Raw genomic sequence first — 22,961 nt, 5'->3', positions numbered from 1 at the left:
AGGAAAAAATGAAATCACATCCATTCAACTAGTTCCCGATTTCAGCGCCGGTGACTTTTTACTTGAACGTTAATAATAATAATAAAAATAATAATAGTAATAATAATAATAATAATAAAAATATACTTAGCCCCTCCTCACTTATGAAATGCCAACAACTGTAGATTCAGCTCTGTACGTTGTAGAGCTCAGGATATGCAACATTGAGACTCGGCCACTTGGTGGCCCGGTGGCTATAAAGCTAATACCTAACACTGCCTTAGGTTTCATTAATGTAATTATTACAATTGGAGAATAAGAATAAAACGACAGAACTGTCTTTAATGGAACTGATGTGATGAATCACCTTGAAGGAGATGCTGTAGTGACAAAACCTACCAGAGTTAGGTTGAATTTCTGGATCCAATAGAGCATACGTGCCAAACTCAAATCTTATCTCAGATTATCTTTGGCCAGATTATCTTTAAATAAAGAAAATAAATGGATATTATTGCACTTTCTTTGAATAAAGTAAATTAGTAAAAATTAAGTATATTTTTTCATTGTGTCCCAAATGACCTATGGACTGGTACTGGTCCCCTTCAAGAGGAACTGTATTGGTCATGTGGCCCCCCGTGAAAATGAGTTTGACACCCCTGCAATAGAGCATTCCTCTCATAAAACAGTTGTATATCAACTGTGTTCCTGCTATATGAATTCTCCAATTACACCCACTATAAAAAAGAAAACAATACGTTTAATGACATAAGAAACCAAAAATGGCAAAATTCACCTTTTGCATTTGTGGCAGTGGTTCCCAAAGTTTTTCTGCAGCACTCTTTTTTGTAGGTGGACTATTGGTGGGACCCCCACATCAGCTTATTCACAGTATTTGCTTTAAAACTCAAGTAAACTTCACCTAAAACAGTATCATTCCTACGAAACTGTTATTCTGGTTCTACAGAGGGATTTTAATTACAAGTCACTGCAACTTTGTTTAAACTGTGGCTGAAACAAAGAAATTATTCAAATTAAAGTGTATTTGTCCAGCTGCACCCATTATGTCCCATAATAGCTATGTGCCCCTGAGGGTAGCCACCCCTCACTTTGGGAACCGCTGTTTTAAGGAAATACAACAGAATATTTTGTAGAAATTATTGTTCATGTTAAATTTATGCCATTATTGACATGGTGAAACAAAAAATACACAATCGATGGAGAAGAAATGTTATAAAATGTGATAGAGTCTAAAGACCACAAGTTATGTTTCAATTTACTTCTTTAAATTAAGACAACTCCCTAAAACACCGTTTTTGTTTAGATTTATTAACGCACCTCTTTACATAACTCTGAATGTCTCTGCAGTCATTTCAGTCACTATTTTTAGAATAAAAAAATGTTAATATATAATTCACTATGATTACATTTCCCATTTCTGGCAGCGTTGACGTGTGCTCACCAAAAGGATATATGGAGGAAAATGTTACAGAACATTTGCTAACCTTAAATTTGTTGTTGCTGTGCATCTGACATTTTGACCTAGAAAATGTGACAAAAGATGAAACATTCCAGTTAAATGAATGTTTGTTGCTTCTTGGTCACCTTCATGTTCAAAGTGATTTGATGCTTTTGAGGTCTGGACTCTCTGGAGGCCTCTGATGCTTTTGAGGTCTGGACTCTCTGGCTGTCAAGCACTAGCAGTGTCCCATAATTTGTTTCCTTTGCTGAGTATAGTTTGTGGCATTTGCGGTGTCTTTGAGATCTTTGTTTTGCCGAAAGATGAGCATTTAGTCGAGCTGAACCTTCCCAGATGTTGCTGCATTGTGTGTCTGTATCTGACAATACAATCTAAAATACAATTTAAAATACAACCCCTACATTTTAGGTTTTAAAGCATTTATTTGAAAACCTATCAAAAATAAACATCAACTAGAAAGTATAATTTAACTGATTATATTGTTCAGATTATATTATGAAGTATAATACAGCATAATGTCCTATTCGATGTAAACGTAATTAACTAAACTTTAGGATTTGTGACAGATTTTGCATATCTGTCTCTGTGCAATGTCACACAACCGGGTTAGAAAATCTGCTTTCGGAAACAACTCAATGCTGCCCTCGTCTGGGAAGTTTGGGTTCTTGCAATGGCTGATGCAATATTTATGATGCAAAGCTTTTAAAGAATTTTAAAGGAAACGACGTGCACTGGCGCACTTGTATTCCTTCTCATAGGTAAGCCATTGTTTTATTTTTGAATTACATTGAAATACATTTTTAACTAAAAAACCATACTGTGACAGTGACTCTAAATTCAGAAGGGAAAACAATCATTTATTTACACACAAAACCAACCAACCAACAAACAAAAAAACGCATTAAAATCTATTCCAGCCTTATAAAAGAACTTGGTGTTCCTCCTCTGCCAAATATTGTATTCTCTGAAAAGACCACGCGAGGTCTCTCTAGGCCACATGTGCAGTTTGGAAAAACAAAGCAGTTACCTTAAGGGTAATGGGACTGACTAGTGTCTTGCAGACGTTTCACCTCTCACCCAAGAGGCTTGTTGTAATTTTAAAAGGGAAGGTATATTTGAAGAGAGTCGTTACAGTAAAATAAAGAATATTGATTGATGATAGATGAAAGATGGAATCTTAAGCCAACTTCACCCTTGAGGGATGGTTTCTCCAGGTTGACATACTGTAGCTGGCTGTCAGAGGCCTGCACTGAATAACTGTCTCTATTGTGTTGTACCATGGCCTAGTACAGTAAGCTGGTGTGTCATCCAGATGTACAAGCCAGGGCATTCCTCAGTACACCTCAGAAATTAATTAAAAGTCGACTTTACAAAACAATGAACAACCTCCAACAAAAACGAATTAATTCCAAAGGCACGTTGGCATGATGATTTTCAAATTCCAACACATTCAAGTCAATCTCTTACATGCGTCTTCTTGAAAAGTTGCTCTAGATTTCACAGGCATGCTAATGGGATTAACAGCTTTTATAGGCTTAATCTTAATTGTAATTGTATGCAAATGAATCAAAAGAATATATTTGGTCCATGGCAGGTTGCTCTTACCCAAAAAAGTCTGGACCAAACAAGGCGTTCACAATGCTTAGTCGATATGAGTACAACGGAACAATTAATAAGAGATAAATAAAGTTTAAATTTCTAAATTATTAATCGCTTCAAAGTGAACTACTTCACACTTATGAACATACAGTATTTGCGTATATATTTATATTTGGATATAGTTTATATGGTTAACCACAGTGCTTTCCAAATATTCCTTTGTTTTTATTTAGTGTTTGAATTGTTGTATTTGTATGTATTTTGTATTGTTATACTGCAGTGTACAGTACTTTGTACACACTGTGGTTAAATGTGATTCATAAATAAAATTAGACTGAATTGAGTCCAACCCCTGCATACTTAGAATTTTTCTGCACATCCCTATGATTCCCAGTGGGAGTGAGGATCCGTGGAGACCACTGTGTACTTTAAAGTGTTGTTTGATTGTTATATTCATTAATGCTAAAGTTCTGCGCATTTCATGTTTGTGTATTTTTATAGAAATTATTAAAAGCTGTGTAACAAACAGACGTGTTATAACGTCCCTTTTCACGTATGTATGTCTTTTTCACCCCATGTGCTGAGCACTGTGGTACAGCCCCTTTAGTCTACAAGAAACGGGGGCGGGGGTAAGACTACAGAGAAGTGGGTCATTCGCATAACTTTGTCATAATGTGACGCAGAAGTGTTTTGCTTCGACAAAGACCGCCTGTCGTTCGAAGTCACGCTTGATTGTAAAAAACGGTTAAATAAATACAGCAACTATAAGCTCCTATGAATCTCTAGCGACAGATGAGGGAGGATTTTCTCTGAAAAACGAGGATGGTTTAGTTGGGTGTTCTTTTTTCGGTTTCCTGCTGCTGTTGCAGCTGATGTCGGTATTTGCCAAACCTCCTTGCACCGTCTGGTCTGAACCGGTTCGGAAAGTGCGCGGTCTCGTGCAGCGTGAGATCTCACACACTGCACTACGCGCGCCCTCAACACGCCCCGCCTCTTTGTATTCTGCCGATACCATTGGCCACAGGGTTCTGCCAGCCGCCCACACTTTCCGCGTGCTATGTGGACAACCAGGGCGTTTGTTGGTCGTGATTGGCTCGCGCCCATCACAGTACTTTATTTTGGGGCGTCTCCTTTTTTCTTTCTGCGCACGGGCACGCGAAGAGGTGCCGTCGTAAAGCAAAGCCTGTGCACTTTTCAGCACCAATACCTCGTGGATAGCAGCCATTCAAGCGAAGACATTCGTCGTTGTGAGTTAAGGGCAAGTTTGTTTTGATAAGAAGAAGCCACTGTGGTTTCTAACGCTCTCGCAGGGAAACTTAGTTAGTTTTTCATTCAACAGGATAGACGTGTACAGCGGCGCAGCTTGAGCTTTGTCTCCTCTGGCGGGGAAATTTAGCCTAAAGCTTCCCGTCCATAGACAGAGGCAAGTTTTATACAGGGGAACTATTTTTTTAAATCTATTATCGGATTTGCGCGGTCTATGTTCGCCAAAGGACCAAACAGCTACAAATGAAGGCAAAAAGGTGATTAGAAAATATTAATATTCGGTCTAGCTAGAAGGGTCAGGACAGCGGCTGAGTCGTGGTCGTGTTTTCAGCCACAGCTCGCACCGTTAGCCGCAGAGGTCTCCATTGTGTGAGCGTTTCTTGAGCTATTCCGCTACCGCCTGAACGCCGCGCCTTCACTGCACACCTCCCGTACTCCTAAGTGCAAGAGCTGTGTTCTCCCGGTCTGGTTTTTCGGCCCTTTTTAAATCCTCTGAACCCAAAAATGTGCTCTCGGGTTTGGTTCGTGACCGACCAGCGCATCAGTCAGGAGTATCCACAAGTCCAGATCCTCCGGGCACTGAGGGAGCGCTGCGCCGACGAAGATGTTGAATTCCGCTATCTTCTAATGCATCAGATCGTAGTTACGATCACCGATGGTCAATTGGGTGAGTAACAATGTCTGTTAAAACACTGTGTACCGCTTCAATGCAGTAAAGCATGAGTGATTCGCTCAGTGTTGACCACGCAGTCCCCCGCAGACGGGTATTGTTTGGGGGCTGCTCTCAGTCAAGCTGAGGGGAGGGAGAGAGGTTTAGCTTGGTCAGTCTGCTAGCTACATGAGCAATGTGTGCCGTGACCACCTAACCCACTTTCCACTGAGCTCTCTCATGTGATCCTCATTTTGCCAGTACCGATAATAGATATTCAAGATTACCCATTGAAACGAAATTAAATTTCATTACGTATAAATAGAATACAATGCTCGTTATTTTGAGAAAATGTACTGCAGTATTTTTAACGATTGCGCTTCCTACTAACAGCGAAATATAGGGACTGGATTTGGACTGCAATTTAGCAAATGGTTGAATAGTGTATTTTAGTGGTCGGTCAATCGGTATTTCAGTCTGGGGCAAACCTACATAAAAAGTATATTTTTCTGCCCTGAAATATCCACTAAGCTGAATCCGTCATTGTACTCATATCATTCTATTCACTGATGGTACTTGCAGAAAGGATTTTTTGCCTTTGGCAAGCAGGTGTTAGAAGCTAAGACTGAGGAATGCAACGCTCTTACCTATATTTTCAACAAAAACTGTTTTAAACCCCTTACTTTTCATTCGTTTCCTTTGTTTCCCTGAACATGTTCATTAGCATAGTGTTTACCTTGCAGATTTTTAAACTGTAGTAGTAATGTAGCCCTCAGTGTGACAAATAAACATTATTTTACTGAGCAACAAAGTTAATGAAAAATGTACTTAAATTCGCAGGGATAAATAGTTAGCACACCTGTGTATGTAGAGCAGGCTGCAGCAATGATAGCACCAACAGGAGCAGCAGGAGGTGTTATCCTCTTGATCTGTTCTGTTGCTCAGTTTGACCCACAAACATGATGTTATTAACTACATACTACAAAAAAAAAAAAAACAATAGTAGAGCCCCTATAAAGCAGAGTATGTCTCTCTCACAGATGATGGCAGCTACACAGGAATTCACATCTTAATACAATAAAACTTTCCCCCCCATAAATCCATGTTATATTTCTGGTCTGTTCTATCACATATGTCTCTGAACCAACAGATGTGCAGCAAATGTTGGTTTATATTTAGAAAAAGAATTTTAAAAAACACTTAAATTTAAGCAAAATGTCAAAGAGGACAGACCTGTTATACCATGGAAATCTGCAAAAACATACAACTGGAGCAGGATATATCGGCATTAGCTGTAATCCATGCTGGCTCCATGTTGCACATAGTCTAAATTAACTCTGACCTTTGGCTTGACATCACAGATTACCAGACAGTAGACCTTCTGGGTAAACTGTAGGCTCTGTATAGAGTACATTGGAATACAGGGTCTATCGTAGAAGAGTCACAAAGTACAAACGTTTTACTACGTGTAATCTGGATATAAACCACAGACTCTTTCAATTTCCACATAGATTGCCTATAGTTAGTTTTATCTATAACGGGAGCATGTAGTTTTAACACAAACATGTTGCTTTAGGTGGTGTTGTAGACAAGTGTAAAGCTCAACTTACAGACCAGAACAATGCACAAGTAAGGAACTAAATACATTAAAGGATTCATAAGCCTTTCAGCAAACTGTTGGTACCTCCCTGTTTTCTGTATTTACGTGGCATCATCATTTTAATCTCTCCACAGCATTAATCCAGTCTTTGTTGACGTCAATTGCGTACCACATTTAAATCTATGACAACATTTTTTTAAGCTTCACAAAGGGAGGAAAAACATTTAAGTATTTGCAAAAGTTGCTCTGAAGGTCAGGATACGTTCCAAATACTAAAACTGATAACGTTTATGGCTTGTTCTTTCAAAGAATTCTCCCTCTGTAGGCTTGTATTTGTGTACTCAAGTCAGATGGAGGTCAGTGTTTCACACTAAAGTTAATGGGTACAATCTCTTCTTACACGGTCACAGTTTTTATGTGTCTTGATCATTGTTGTGTCTCTCACATGAAACAGACACATACAGCCATCTGGGAATAATTTTAATTACTCTTATGATTCTTTTTTTTTAAAAAGGTTTTTCTGACTTATTTTTAATTCCTTTTTAATTCATAAACCTAAGTTTTTTTGGTTAAGTACTGCAATAACCTGTTAAAGCCGTTTGGGTAATTATGACAGTATCTAGTGCTTCCAGGAACCAATTTTAATTTGTCAGTGACTTCACCTGACGTACCTTTTTATACATTTCCTGGAATAGCTGATTTGCAACAGTAGCTGTACTACTTTTGTAAATTACTATACTACTATAATGATTGAAAGAAGAATATGTTTCAACTTGCAAACTGGCTTTTGCCAGGCAGGAGGAGCAGTGACTGACTCTCCAGTTTAAACATGTAACATCTGTGTTCCACCTTTTTGTTTGTACCAGTGTTGAGTGTTGAGCGTTGGTGGTGGATACCAAATATTTCTATGTCCATGGTATAAAAATAGTTTTTCAGTGATTGTCAGGAAAATGCAGACTGGACATGGCACAGTGTCCATTAGACACTGAGGGTGAAATCTTTATATGACAACATGCAGTACTGTGTATTTGTATTCTAATGCTGTGTATGCCATACAGTAATTGTTATTGTTACTGTTGCTTTATGGTTTTAAAGTACAGTAACTGATATATTCCGCATGTTTTTATAATACCTTACTACATAAAACATAGTTAAGAGTCAACATTTGGAAGATTCATCCTTGGCAGGTCTTTAAGTCCTTTTCTCCTCTACTGCATGCTATTAAATTTATTTAGGCATGCGTCACGTACCTCAGGCCATGCCAACAAAAACAGCTGCATTTAATCCATACAAGTCTAGGTAACATGCATGTAATAATTTTGGTTGTGGTTGGTGAGAACTTGTCTTATGCTTTCTTGTGTTAAAATGTGCATCGGAGGTTTACCCCAGGGCTCATCAGAGAGTTAGTGTTGAAATGGCTGTCACGTGACAGACAGTGCAGTGCAACCCATCTTGCACAGAAGAATAGAACTAATTCATCTGGCTGCCTCATTGGTCTCTGTCTGGTTCCCCTGGAGATGCGACGAGCAGCATGCACAGTGAACACTGTCTGTTTGCATGAGACCACATCCCCTTCCCACTGTAACACCCTGCACTGTGTTCTCAGTGACACAATCATTGCAGTGTGAGAGTGTTGAATAGGGATAGAAGAAGAGTTGGTGCTCTCCTGCTTCTGCACTGAGATGGGGCCGGGAGATGTGACCCAAAAATCATAACTTGATATGCCTTTCCACCACATAAAAGTTAGCATTCAGAGGGATTTATTTTTAAAGAAATGTATATGTAAATGAAAAAAAGGCTTATATGTAATGAATATGCACTTAAATGAAATCCTATTTTATTCCAACAAAAATGCTTCCTCCTGTATATGAACATCTATTGTTTTGAGAATCGGCTACTGTAATGACTAGTCTCTCAGCGCAACAGATGGACAGGACAACTCATGATAGGGAGAATGGTGGAGCAGAGTGACAATTTCATTAATATAATTTGCCACTTGTCCAAACTGCAGGTCTGCGCGTGGATCAAGAGTTGGTGACTTCCTATCCACAGGTGGTGGTGGTGCGAGTGCCTACACCATGGGTGCAGTCAGATAGCGATATAACTGTACTTCGCCACCTGGAAAAGATGGGCTGTCGGCTAATCAATCGACCTCAGGCCATTCTCAACTGTGTTAACAAGTTCTGGACCTTCCAGGAGTTGGCGGGCCATGGTGTGCCTCTTCCTGACACATTCTCCTATGGTAAATCAGCAGCTGACGTTTTTTTACTCTACTATTTTCATTGTGTTGCTATGTGTAACTGTGGTGGTTGGGTGTGGAGGTTAAGATGACCAAAGCTATAAATCTTCTCAGCTTAATGATCATACTGACAGGTTAATAATGAAATTTAATCAACGCATAACTTGACACTGTGTGGATTACCAACATAATAAACTAATTTTAGAACAAATTACATTTCACTTAACAAAAGCTTTCTAAACAAAGTGTACATTGAAATGACCGTCATGTCCGCTGTAAGACACTCAAATCAAACATGTTTCTACCTGTGTACATGCTATCATGCTCTAATTTCTCTGTTGTGTGGGTGTGATTTTTGTTTATGACTTTGGCTAACACACCAGGAGGGCATGACAACTTCCGCAAGATGATTGACGAGGCTGAGCCACTGGGATACCCAGTTGTGGTAAAGAATGCACGTGGCCATAGAGGTAAGTCAAGCGGTCCTTTTCTCTACACCACATGTACTCCGTGTGCTATAGGCCCCTCATGGCAGTTCAGTCCACCCTTATATGAAATTCATTAACAGAGTGTTAAATGATTAGAACTGTGGTGCTGCAACAGATACAGAAATAGGGGGCTGCAAAGCTCAAACAATGACAGCTAGGTTAATCATTTTAGTTTCTAGTTCACAATTTGTACCCCACCCCCTCTCTCCAATTCATTTATCTCACTACACAGGAGGTTCATGTGTGTTTTAGCCATGCCCCTGAGTTGGTCATCAGCATTTCAAAATAGCTTCTAGATGAAGTGAAACTAGTGAACTCTACTTATTTTGTTTCTTACTCTGAACCCATTTACCAGATACTGTAAGTGTTTTTCTGCCATGTTCATTCTATTTTAATTGTATTTATTTTATCATTTGAATTTATTTATCATTATTTGTGCAGTACACCCAGACCTGAGAACAGTGATTTGTTCTTATCATGTCAAAGGCTTTGAATAGCGACAAAGCCGAGTCTTAGCCCTTTCTTCGGGAGATCAGCCCAAGTGTCCTTTGAGCCATTAGTCCCTTTTCTTTTCATATTTAATGAAACCTGACTGGCTCTCATTGTGTGAATCAGTAACAATGAGCCCTGCTTAGCACTAGCTGCTAGCTCAGCCTATTGTTATGGAAGGCTGTCGTTGGTCAACCAAAAACATGGGGTTGCTTTCTTACCACAATGTGATTCTTTTCTATTCATGAGCAAAGATAAAAATTCAAACAAATACCTATAAATATCTATTTTTTATTTTTAGTCAGCAGTAACAGCTCTTGTACTAATGTTTGACAATCTCCTATTCAGGTCACTACAGTACTATGTCCTGTTATACTTTACTGTTACTAACTGACTATTTAATGTGGGTGAAACCTGCTTGTGGTTGTGTGACATGCCACTGAAGTTGTTGCAAAAAGCCAGGGAAGCCTGCACCAGTGAAGTATAAACACCACAACTCAGGAACCAAGTCATGGTAAATGGCAGGGAAAGTGCAGCCAAAACGTATTTCCTCCTCAGACAAGGACTTTCAGTGTTCTGGGTGCATTGCTTTGGCAGCGGGGAGTGGGATGTTATCTGCTACCCTTGTTAAACACACTCTGGCTTCAAGAACAACTGTTTGTAATAGGTCTTTATCATTTCTGTAAAAATGTCAATTATGTACAGTGCTGTTCGTGCCTAGAAGCTCACAGACACTGCTGCAGTCACAACTGAGAGTAGTTATATTTACTTGTCTTCTTAAGAAGCTTAATCATCATTTTTAGTTTGTCCTAGAAAGGCTCAGTGGCTGCTCATAGACGTTCAGTTCAGGAGTTAAGAATTAAAGTTTAACTTTGTACAAATGTGTACACATTGTTTTAAGAACACACAGTTGTTCTAAATGGTGGATGGAGAAAAAACGACGTACTTACTTTAAGGCTTTACTTAACATTTACCATATTTTATTATATATATACTGTATATTATAAAAACATTTTTTATTTTTTTTCTTCAGCCATGTTGAATTAATAAACCACTTAAAAATCTTGCATAACATTTGCAGTTGAGTTACGTGATGCTTGTCATTACTGTTCATTCACATCTTTGTGTTATCCAGAGATGGTCTGGTTGTGCACGTATACAGTCATCACATGATGTTCCCTGGTGCAGGAACAGAGGTCAAAGGGCTTCACAACTAGGAGTCAGAGCCATGCAGTGCTAATTAAAAACAGGAGTCTTCTATCCTCTGTGAGAAGCAATACAGTTGCTCTCACATCTTGAGTAATGTCCATTATAAGTGAAATGGGAACTGACATCAGACTTGAAAAAAAAAGCAGCTGTTTGTCATAAGAAACTTTGAGGGAGTAATTAAGCCTCAGCCTGTTGGACTGCTAGACTCAGTTTCTACCTGTTTTTTCTTTGTAACGGTTTGAGAAGTAGCTTGTTTTGATCTAATCTAAAATCTACTCTCCTTCCAGGCAAGGCAGTTTTCTTGGCACGTGACAAACACCACCTGACCGACCTTTGCCACCTGATCCGCCATGATACCCCCTACCTGTTTCAGGAGTACGTCAAGGAGTCGCATGGCCGTGACGTGCGAGTAGTCCTGGTGGGCGGCCGTGTCATTGGCTCCATGCTGCGCTGCTCCACCGACGGTCGCATGCAGAGCAACTGTTCCCTGGGTAGGCAAGATGCTCAGTCAGAGTCAGAATTAAAGTATGAAGAAATGAAACATAAAACTTTTTTCTCAATCTGTGATTATAATTTACCAAACAGACCCAATATACCACAGAAGAAGAAGAACCAGGAATTGAAAGTCTGTGGGATTGTCAAAAAACAAAACAACTAATTGATCTTATAAATCAATTGAGAATCAGCCTAATTTTTCGTGGCGCAACCCCAGGCTGCAATGGAGGTAGCCATGTTTTTTAATACACTTATTTTGTGTATTTATAGTCTTCATTGCTGACTGTGTTAAATATGCAGTCCCTCTTTTAGCAAATGGAAGGTGACACAAGATCAAAGAAAAAACTAAACTGAGGATCAGAGAGTGTAACTTGTGTTCAGTTTTACCAAGTTCTTTTTAACCAACCTCTCTGTTTCTTATAGGTGGTGTTGGTAAGATGTGCCCACTCAGTGAACAAGGGAAGCAGCTGGCCATAGAGGTGTCCAACATCTTGGGCATGGATGTCTGTGGCATCGACCTCCTGCAGCTCAACGATGGCTCCTTTGTGGTATGTGAGGCCAATGCCAATGTGGGCTTCATTGCTTTCGACAAGGCCTGTGGCATGGACGTTGCAGGCATCATCGCCGACTTCGCCCTGTCCAATCTTCCCAGCCGCCTCATCCGTAAGATGTCCTTATTATCTGTCGTGTCGAGCACCAGCGAAACCAGCAGTGAGCCCGAAGTGTTGGCGGTCCCCACCGGCGGCGTCTCACTGCCTGATGCTGTCTGCAACATGAGTGTGGGCTCTACTTCCAGTGAGAGTGACCCGGAGCTGGCTGAGCCAACTCAATCCACGCCCACCCCCATGGTTGACCTTCCTGACCTACCTGATCCAGCCTACAACTTCAACACTCTCCTCGCCAATGAAATCAAGTTATTGACTGAGTGAGATTTAGATAAGTAGATGCAAACACAAAAATCAAATATTCACAACTACATGCTTGACAACCAACATTCCTTAACACATATCAATTCAAAAAGGATTTACACTCTGGATGTTAGATGCAAGTGAAACAGGACTCACAAACACGTCAACAGGAACACAAACCAGATAACATTTGTTTTTGTTCTTTTGTTTGTTTCTTTGGTTTTTTTTTTTTGGTTTTTTTTGCAATTTCCCTTTAAGATCTGAGGCTGCTCCCCTGAACTTCCCGTCTTTGGACCTGAGTATCTTGTGACACAAACTTAGTTAACTCTGCTGGATTTATCACCTAGTAAACAGTAAAGGTGTGTGGGTGGGTGAAGGATGCAATAGGTCTGTCCATATGTATATATGGTTATAAGGATAAAAGCATATACACATATATATATCTATATATCTATATATAGATATATATATGTGTGTGTGTTTTTTATTCTCATAACACGCTTATTAAACTTTATTGAAATGGATATCTAATGATGACAAGACACTGTCAGTTCTATGTAGCAAAAAGTTCTCGTGAAGTTACACAACACACAGGAGAGAATTAACGGCAACGTCACACAGGCATGGTCACCAGAGATTATCCCATTCTGCGTCACACTATTCTTGCCATATGTTGCAACACCAGCTAAAACTGAATGTATCGTGAATGTAATACCTGTCTGGTGAACACTTGGATGTAGGTCAATTTGTTGTCACGTCATGTCATTCTTGCCTTTCATGTCAACAGAGTTGAGTACATTCAAAACACATTTAGTTATAGTATTTCTCTTGTATTCAACTGTGGCCAAAGCTGCTGCTGAACAAAGGATGTGGTAAAAAAAGAAAAGAATTAAAAACAACTTATTTCTATTGACATAGAAGTTGTTCACTGTAACTAAGTGATGTGCATACGTGTTTAGCCAATTCTGTTTTTATATTTTACATATCTGCATGTAATCTACAGATATATTCCGGAATAATCTTTCAAATCTGAGGGAATTGTTTGAAGAGTTAGGACAGGTTTAAGAGAAAAGTACTGCTGTGACATATTGCAACTGCCCAAGTGACAAATTGCTCGTAATGTTTAAGATAATTTAGTCTGTCAAATGTGAAATTGTTATTTTACAACAACAAAAACGATACAGTTTAAACTGATACATACAAAATATTGAAGAAACTGGACAAGTAGAAGAAAAAAAAAAAGAGGTGGCAGGTCAAGGTGCATGTTCTCAGAGTGTCTGGCTTAAGTCTAGGTCTAAGAGTAGCAAGGGTTTATCACAAGAACGAAGCAATAAATCCGGTCCTTTAGGTTAACTTCCTCTTGTTTGGCCTCTGAAGAGTCTGAAATCTGTTTAAAATACTACAGTTAAATTACAGAATTCCTGTTTATGGTATTACACGTGGGATCAATACCTTGTTGTTTTAACTGTTATAACATAGGAAAACACAGTATGTCATTTGACACTGTGTAACAAATTTCAACATTGTAACTTTCATAAATGGCTTAGCTAGAAGAGGACAGGGACATTATGTATTATTTTGCACCGTGGGTTTAAGGACTGAAATTTCATTGTGCCATATGTCCTGTACATACGGCATAGTTGACAATAAAGTTGACGTTGACTTGGATGTTGTGTTGTTAGCCGCATGTTGAATAAGTAGTTTGACTGGTGAAATTGGCTCAGGTTTGATGTCTGTATATATCTGTTCGTCAGTCACACAGTAGTGTGCACTGCTATCTAAGGAAAGGAATGAGAGTACGTAAGAATCTACTGATGACACTGGTTGTTTGGCCACATTAGTTATGAACAGATGGAGGGAATATTAGTCCAATCACTAAAAATGAATCTTTCTACTGCGGAGCCACAGGTTCCTGACATGTGGCCCAGAAACATCTAAATTTCAAAGAACAGCTTAGCGATGTCTGTTACAAATGATCCCAAAGGATTACTTTAAGATTAGCTGAACTTTTAATCTTATGCTGTTATGGAAACACCGACGGCCATGAAACAGTGTTAAACTGGTGAGAACCACTTTTTTCTATGGTTTTCTGTGGACATTTTTATCTTGGTTCACACCTGTCTTTCCTTAACATCCGAACTTTTCACATCAATGGTATGACATAAAAACCAGACGAGGCCAAAAACACGTATGCGCACCACCACGCATAAAAGCCAACCTGCCTGCAACTGTAATGTTTTTCCTACCACACAGCAGAGTTGTTTTGGCATCACAGCCCATCAATATAAACATCCCTTTCTCCATTACTCCAGCAGGCCGCTTCTGCTTTTGATCCACACTATGTCTAGCACTTTATGATAAACCGATGCATTTTTGTTTTGTTAAAGTTTAGGAAACCGACAGTGTTTCAAACCCAAAACGATGCCTACAAACAAAATATACCTCAAAAATAGTGACTTCACTGCCACATTGAACCTGATATGCAAACAGAGAAAACATATCAGCCAAGAATCTCATGGTTTTCAAATGGCCCTTGATTTACCAGCTGTTTTTTTTTTGTTTGTTTGTTTTTTTAAAAGTAGTTGTGTATTTTTAGACCTCTTGTTTTTTAAGCAATTTGTAAATATTTAGATAATGAAGTGCATGCAGATACATAGCCATCCAAACTAGAATGACTAAAACAATTCCCAATTTACATGTAGAGAAATAAATAAGCTATTGTGGACAAATGAATTTGTACAGACATAGAACACAGAGAATAAAAATTTGGTGCTGACTTTTCAGGATGTTAGTTTTTGCCTTCTTTGCCTTTTCTGTTATTTTGGTATGTTACATATAAAAAGATTAATCTATATTTTTACATTTTCACAATAGAGAGTATTTCCTAAAAAACAACAACAGGGATTTTAGCGGTCAAGCACAAACTCATACCAAGTCTGAACTGTGCCACATACCGATGTCTATGTGATTAGGCCTGTAACCCCTTCTGTTGAACACAACTCAGGGAAGCAGCCTTGATCTCACCCTTGACCCCAGAAAATAGTAGAATAAACTCCTCTGAGCTGGACACATAAAAAAACCCTGACACAGACACAAACATGAAACATTGAATAAGAAGTTTGTAAACTACTGTATTGGACAATGTGGTGTATATGGGTTACATGCACTTTTTCTTTGCTAATTTTAAATCTATCTCCTTGGTAATGTTTTAATTTATGATATTTTCAAGAAGGATTGTGTTTGAACTAATATTGTTGTTTGTTTTTGTAAGTGAAATCGCTGTGAAAACCTGACCTTGGATTTTTTCCTTTTTGTGGCCCAGTTTACTTCAGTATTTGCTCTCAGTGCTGGCAGACCTAAATTTATTTGTTAAACGTACAATAACAAAGGAATTCATTACTGCAGGAAAAAAAGACAAAAGATGGTATGACCCCAGGAGCTGACCTCTGGATCATACTAATGAATAGTTTTAGAAACAATCATGTTAATTACTACGTGTGGGATGTGTGAAGGGGCTCGACAAGTCATGGTGTCTGTTTAGGGCATAAAATTTATGCACATTAAGCAATGGGATCTGCCCTTCACCACTACCAAAAAATGCTTTAAATCGTAGAAAAACGACAGAACAGAATTTACTGGTATCTTACATTAAGATTTTTTTTTTATTTATTTGTTCTTTTTTATTTTTAGACAGTTTTTTTTTTTCAGCTATAAGCACAAAGTAGAGTCACAGCCCATCCTGCGAACTCTGGGCCGTTGGTTGATGCTTCTTAGGATGCACCAAATCACCAAACTACAATTAACTTTAAATTTAATTTAATTTTTTTTTTAATTTGCTGTGCGATGTTCTTCTCAAATGAAAACTTGAACGAACAGGGATCTCTTCGGGCCAGACCAAACAAAAAGGAAAAAAACCTTGTAGAGAGTAGAGTAGAGTAGAGTAGGGCTTTATTCATCCCCCTTGGGGGAAACATACTAGTAGTAGTTGTAGTTGTAGTTGTAGTTATATCTAGACTCAGGTGATCACAGCGTTTCCACCCAGAGAATAACAAAATCACAGTGACTGTGGGGTCGTTCAGGTGGAGCCGGCTTTTATAATCAACTATCCTGACAAACAAACTGTGAAATCTGCCGCCATCAACCTTCCAGATGTAGAAGCCCATTCAACCCTTTTAGACGTGCAGAAGTACATGCTGTTGTTATTCTGTTTTGTTTTTGTTTTGTTTTTTGTCCTTTGGAAGTCTGGTATTGTGGACTGTCATTGTTTCACAGGTGTAGACGAAAGATGTCACGTCACTCAAAAGCTGTCAACGTGGGTCAATTCTTCTCTTACAGCCCATTTATCATCCATACATTTTGGGAACATATCTTTTCTCGCTACTAAAATACTTTTTTGTTCTGTAATTCTCTAAGTAAGGGTCCTGGCTCGGCTGGGTTTCCTAATGGGTTCTAAGAAAGTTGGTGAGGGAAAGTTGGGTACCACATACAAATGACACAAGGACCCACTGAAGTGTGTGTATGTGTGTGTGCGTGTGTGTAAATAATGATTAAATATTTGCTCTAAGTGTATCAGTGTGTGTGTGGTACTCGACCAGGTCTGGAGTATATGTTACAGGAGGACATCTGGGCTGGTCTCTGTACACATCAGTACAACAGAGCACGAGGTCACTATTTAATTCTTAACTGCTGCTAATGTGCATTTGGCTCAGAAAATTAAAAAAGGGAATATAATGGGAGCCGAGCGTTTCCATGTTGTTTCTGCCTCTCTGTCTCAACACATTAATTTAAATGCCAAAAATGAATAATTTTTGCTGTATAATTCAGTACTAATAACACTAGCAGTGAGATGATTTCAGAAGTAATTCTTTTTGATATGAATAATAAAATGTGTCAGAATTGTTCACACGTGGGGTTTAACAGAAAAACACAGTGTTTTGGCTCAAGTGATACTGATATGATGCAAACACTCTGGTGACTCTCTGGTATAAATGTTATAAATGGTCATGGCAGTTTATTGACGGTGATTTGAAACTGCCAGATGAAGTTGAGAAAATACAGTGTGTGTTTTAAAAAGAAGAAACAAAGGTCACCCGAACTCTGTGTCATTCTGACAGTGTTATAAAAGTTTGTGTCATTAACAACAAAGAAAAAGGCAAAATGTTGTAAATATATATTCCTCCTTTTTTAGATTAAAATAAAGATGGGTCGTTGAAGCCAAAGGAAAATGTGTTTTTGTCCTTTATCTTGATTAATGTCAGGTTATTACATTGATATTTAATGTATTTAACTAGAGTAAGTCATTATTTTTAACTGTTACTAGCACATTAAAGATATATTCTCATTCGTCTTTAGTGTCAGTAATAGTGTCAGTACTCTGTTCAGCAGTTTACTACATTCTTGTTGGAGATGTGATGAGAATTGAAGGATTACCAGGATCTGAGATCAGCAGACTTTCCACCAGCTGCAGCAGATTCTGGACGGGTTTGGTCAGATGGTGGTGTGGTATCAGTTGGCCCGTCTGCAGGGTCCTGCTGCCAAATCCCAGTGCCTAGCACGCAGACACAACAGCTGCAGTTCTGGGATTCTAGGAAAGAAACTAATAACCATTATACCAACAATAATAAACTGATGATGATGAATCCCAGCCTCAGTCTGATACGTTTAACAAGTTGCTAAGAAATACAAGATATAGCATAGTACATCATTAGCTTTGGGTAATTTGGGCTAGAATTTTTTTAACTTATTTTAAGGAACCTATCAATAATGTGGCTAACCTTTTAAGAAGCTGAAACACGTAATTATTTGATCATTTTAAATATTTATTTCATGTTATTTTAGGCTAGTTTTAGTTTAACAGTCCCTTTCATTTCAACGTATTTTGAGACTATAGAATGCATGTACATGTCAACACGGTGTTGAATTTAGCTTTTATATGACTAAATCTGGAATAACATACAATTCACCCCCACAAAGAGAATGATTTACACTGAGATTCTCTCAATAATAACTCATCCTGGCAAAGATATTTTAAATCTAGAGTGATGCAACCCAAAATGAAGCCATGGCACAGACAAGTACAGGGCTGAAACCAAAATTATCATCATGCACCACTACATAAAAAGGAAAAGTGATTATATCCCTTTGCTTGTCTTGAATCTTGTGGCTGTGTCACAGAGTTTGTGAACCAATTCTCCTCTCTGACCTCCCTGTGGAGAAAGGCAGAGCAAAGCGGATTTTTCATAGCCACCGAGACAGCTGTGAAAAAAGTGCACCAACACTGGCTGGATCTGCATTACTGCCTGCTGTTGTGTCTTAGCAAAATGTTGATTTAATTTAACCTTGAACCTCCTTAGCCCTCAAGGATGTAGGTTTTGCTGTGTCCTCATTATAGAACCTCCAGTACAATCAGTGTTAAAGATACACTAGCTGCTTTGTCTGTTACCTGACACAAGACCTTCTGCTCATTTATCCCACTCTGTACAAGGACCGAACGCAGACAAAGCAGGAACACAGTCTGAAGTCTGAGTGTGCAGCCATTCATTAGCTGCGGCCAAATCCTTACCTCGCCTTAAGGCTTTACCTGTGGTTTAAGTGATAATCTCATTTGAGATAGCACCCAGCAACGGGGGGGATAAGAAACTGTGTCACTGTGTCAAACTGTATCCTTAAAGTCTACTGTAGTGTCACCACCATGTCTAGCGCCTCACCTTTGCCTCAATCATAAAACAACAAAATGGCCCAACAGTAGGCCAGACAGTGGGCCAGATAGTGGGCCAGACAGTGGGCCAGACAGTGGGCCAGTGCCTGAGCAAACTACTGATTCTCTGATCATAAAGCAGGAGTCCGTTTTCAGGTCAAGAACCAGGTCAAACCCTGAGCAGGTTGAGGAAGTGGTTAAGGAAGCAGACTTGGGTCCTGAAGGCTCCTGGTTCAAGTCCACCAGCTGCCATGTTACCACTGAGGTGCCCTGAGCATGGCACCGTCCCCACACACTGCTCCCTGGGCGCTCCAAAAGCTGCCCACTGTTCACTTTGGGGATGGGTTAAAAACACAGGTCACATTTCGTTGTGTGTGCAGTGTGTTGTGTCACAATGACAATTAATTCACTTCATTTCACCTTCTAGCAGACAGTGTTCATGGAACATCAGAGTTTACAGAGTCCTAGGCAGACTGGCATTTATCTCAGATCCCACTAATATGCTAAGTATTTACAACACGTGTTTCCCTGCTGTTGCCTATTATAGTATAACTGCATCAAACATTTTCTTGACAGTTTGACAACATTCCAACAAATAATTAACTCATCCAACATAGTTTACCATTTTGTTTTTTGATGTTTACTTAAAGGACAAGACATTGGAAGAGTTTGGAAGCTAAGAATGGACAGAGAATGTCACAGTACTGTGTCGCTAAATTCACTTACCTCAATTCTGATGAAATTTTTATCACTTTGATATTTTCTTTAAAAAAAATGTTTATGTCTGTGTAGGTTCTTTGTCATTCAGGTAAATTTATCCCCAAATAGTTACATCGAGGGCAACTGGACAGAGTAATTTTTTTTTTTTTTGAAGAGGAGGCATTTAGCCTCAAAGGAGCTGCACACCCATAACGAGGGTCGTTGCAGAAGGGGCGGGGGTGGGGGGGCGGAGGTGTGGTTCCACCCACCTTATTCAAAGGCGGGTGGAATGTAAAGTCACCAGGTTAGAGGTGTGAATGGGGAGTGATACCACAGCTATAGACTGATCCTTTCACCTGAGCGACACTTTTTGCTGGATGTCCTTTGAAATGAAAACTTGGTCTTGTTGTCAAGGAGGGGGTTGAATCTTTTGGGGAGAGAACTCAGGACGACGTTATAGGTAGATGAAAGGTTGTGTCTCAAACCACCTCCTCTACTGAGAGGTGGTTTCTCCTGATTAACGTAGATGGCTTCCTTCACCCTCTCTTAAACCACTCGTCTTCTCTGGTGAGGATATGCACATCCTCATCTACAAAAGAGTGTCCTTTGTCCTCAAGATGTAAATGAACCGCTGAGTCCTGCCTCTGAGGAGCTTAGTTTTTTAGTTTACTTCCTCTGTGACCCAGAATATGACACAGCCATCTCATCACTTTCAGGCAGAGAGAATTATGAGAAAAAATAATATGTTATTTATTGAAATCAATGAATAACATAAAGGCCCACTGTGGGCTATTCATGTTTTGTTTTTTTTGTTTTTTTGTGGCCCACCCCGGGCCAGAGGTTGGGGAGTTCTGCTGTAGACGTGTAATCATGCTCAGAGTCAGGAATAGCTCTGGAAACTGTGTCGTAGCTAACAGCCTTAGTTCAGTATATGTAGGTCAGCAGTTTTGACAGAGTGAAGTGGTGCAGATGCTGCACAGTCAGAGATGCTGCCGCAGTGGTCTCTGCTCCAAAGCATGTCAGTCTAAATCTGAGCTTTAGCTTTCAGATCACACAGCAAGACCGCTCCGCTAAATATAGCATCCGTGACCTTATTTTGTACAGTGAGCTGTTGGAGATTATGATGTATTGGTGATGTCATTCTTTTTTAAATTCGCTCTAAGGTTGAATCGCACAGCAGAGCTAAAATATATAATTGGAATTTGGAAAAATGCCTTTTTTTATACCAGATTTAAAAAGATAAAAACAAACATTTTTTTGTGACAACACAAACCGTATGAATTCTCTGGCAGCATCCGTAAGCCTCCATGAGATTTCAGCATTTCCTACAGCATGAATAAAATATAACAACAATGAAATGGAACGGCACGTACTATATAAAAAAGATACTTGATTACACAGCAGAACCATACAATACTGTATACTCACATGTCCCACATGAAGCAAAGGATTTTGTAGCATTGTGTGGTCCACCTGGTCTCCAACCCCTGGTCCGGGGACCAGTGCTAGTCCATAAATTGTTTGGTACTGGGCCACAGAGGGACACAGTAAAAAAAATGTATTGAGTTTTACTAATTTACTTCATTCAAAGAAAAGCTGGCGATGTTTTAAAACAACAGGTCATTCACACTCTGATGCTAACAGAAGAAAGTCTGAAAGATGTTTTATTTTGAAAATGTAATGATACATACAAAAAACGGTACAAAAAACGTTGGGGACCAGTGTCCTATCTGGTATTCAGAATGTGGGCCACAGACTTGACTAAAACATAACAATAGTCAGACATTGTTTGATCAAACACAGGGCAGAACTATGTGGACCACATAAATGTGGTCTGGCCCAGTGCATTTAAACCCATTGAATGCAAATTGATCTGGCCCATATGGTAAGACACTGAATTTCCCCACTGTGGGATGAATAAAGGACCTCATAATTACCACGTGGGCCACATCAATGTTATCTGACAGACACTAAAAACTGTTTTAATTGTCCTAGATCTTCCAACAGTCCTTGTCTGGACCAAATGAGTCTGATTAAAAATAGTCCAAAACTTTCCAAACTGCCCATCTCCTGGCTTGGCCTGATAAACCTGTTCTGAATAAGAGAAACTTTTTATTCGTCTTTGTTCACACAAATGTACACACAACAGAATGTTCTCCTCTGTATCTAACCCACCTACGGAACAGGAGCAGTGCGCAGAACTTTGCAGCAACCGGAGGGAAGGGGAGTTTTTTTTTGTTGCTTGCAAACGCACCACAGCCCGGGCGGGGATTCAAACTGGCACTCCTCTGATCACGAGCCTGATTCTTAAATCGCTAGCAGTCTGTAGCAGCCAGTGGCAGAGCGCTCTCCGCCCCCTAAATAAAATATATATCTAATTTTTTTTTAGTATTGTTTGTTAACAGGTGATAATGCCAACCTCCCATCAGCCACCTGGTGCTCCATATGACTGAAGAGCCTGACTAACAGACATCACTGTTTAACATAGAAAACAACATGATCATAAATTCCAACGTTATCACATTAACACACAGAGTCACAGGATGACACACCAGAAAGCACAGACCGGTCACCGCCCAGGCTGACAAATCCAAGTGAGAAACCTCTGCTCCACAGCGCTGCATGACAAATTACAGACGACACATAAGCCACACACTCAGGAGGTGGAATAAGGAGTGGAACTGCAGATACGAGGAGTCCAAGCGGAAGAAGAAAGTGTGCTCCTAAATTATTCTGTGAAGCATGTAAACAGAGAGTGTGACCTTGAAGTCTGCACATGACTGCAGGAGGGATTCAAGGGAGAAGAGAGGAGGAAGAGGGGGAGGAGGGGGAGTGGAGAGGGGGGTGGCTCAACGCCATGACAGACTGAGGAGCTCCATGTGTTGCTGTTGTTGCTGTTCAAATGTCGACATTTCAACATTTACAGAGTCAGGTTTTTCTTCATGCAAAAACTGAGTGTAAGAAAAGGCAGAGGGAACAGTGGAACTCCTGACTGAACAAATGGACACATTTATGCCATGACTTAAGCAGTCTGTAATTGAGCTCATCTGGCTCCACTCTGCTGCACACTTCAGTGGAAACTGGGACTAAGACAGAGGCTCCGAGCAGGCCAGAGGATCCAGCCACGTCACAACAGCAACAGCAGCAGCAGCAGCAGCAGCACTCAC

At 39.6% G+C, this 22,961-nt stretch overlaps 1 protein-coding gene across 1 annotated transcript; it reads left to right on the top strand.

The window, feature by feature from the left end:
* Nucleotides 1-3,640: 3,640 nt before the first annotated feature.
* On the top strand, nucleotides 3,641-17,612 carry rimkla (ribosomal modification protein rimK-like family member A). The gene is made up of 5 exons (XM_008318639.3): nucleotides 3,641-4,988; nucleotides 8,582-8,812; nucleotides 9,193-9,279; nucleotides 11,283-11,486; nucleotides 11,914-17,612. Exons 1-5 carry the CDS (start codon nucleotides 4,826-4,828, stop codon nucleotides 12,417-12,419), a joined length of 1,191 nt encoding a protein of 396 aa, XP_008316861.1. The 5' UTR covers nucleotides 3,641-4,825; the 3' UTR covers nucleotides 12,420-17,612.
* Nucleotides 17,613-22,961: the final 5,349 nt, after the last annotated feature.

The sequence above is a fragment of the Cynoglossus semilaevis genome, chromosome 10, assembly GCF_000523025.1.
Source record: "Cynoglossus semilaevis isolate Cse_v1.0 chromosome 10, Cse_v1.0, whole genome shotgun sequence".
Lineage (NCBI taxonomy): Eukaryota > Metazoa > Chordata > Actinopteri > Pleuronectiformes > Cynoglossidae > Cynoglossus > Cynoglossus semilaevis.
Note: the sequence above shows the minus strand (reverse complement) of the source record. Positions and strands in the feature narration are given on the sequence as shown.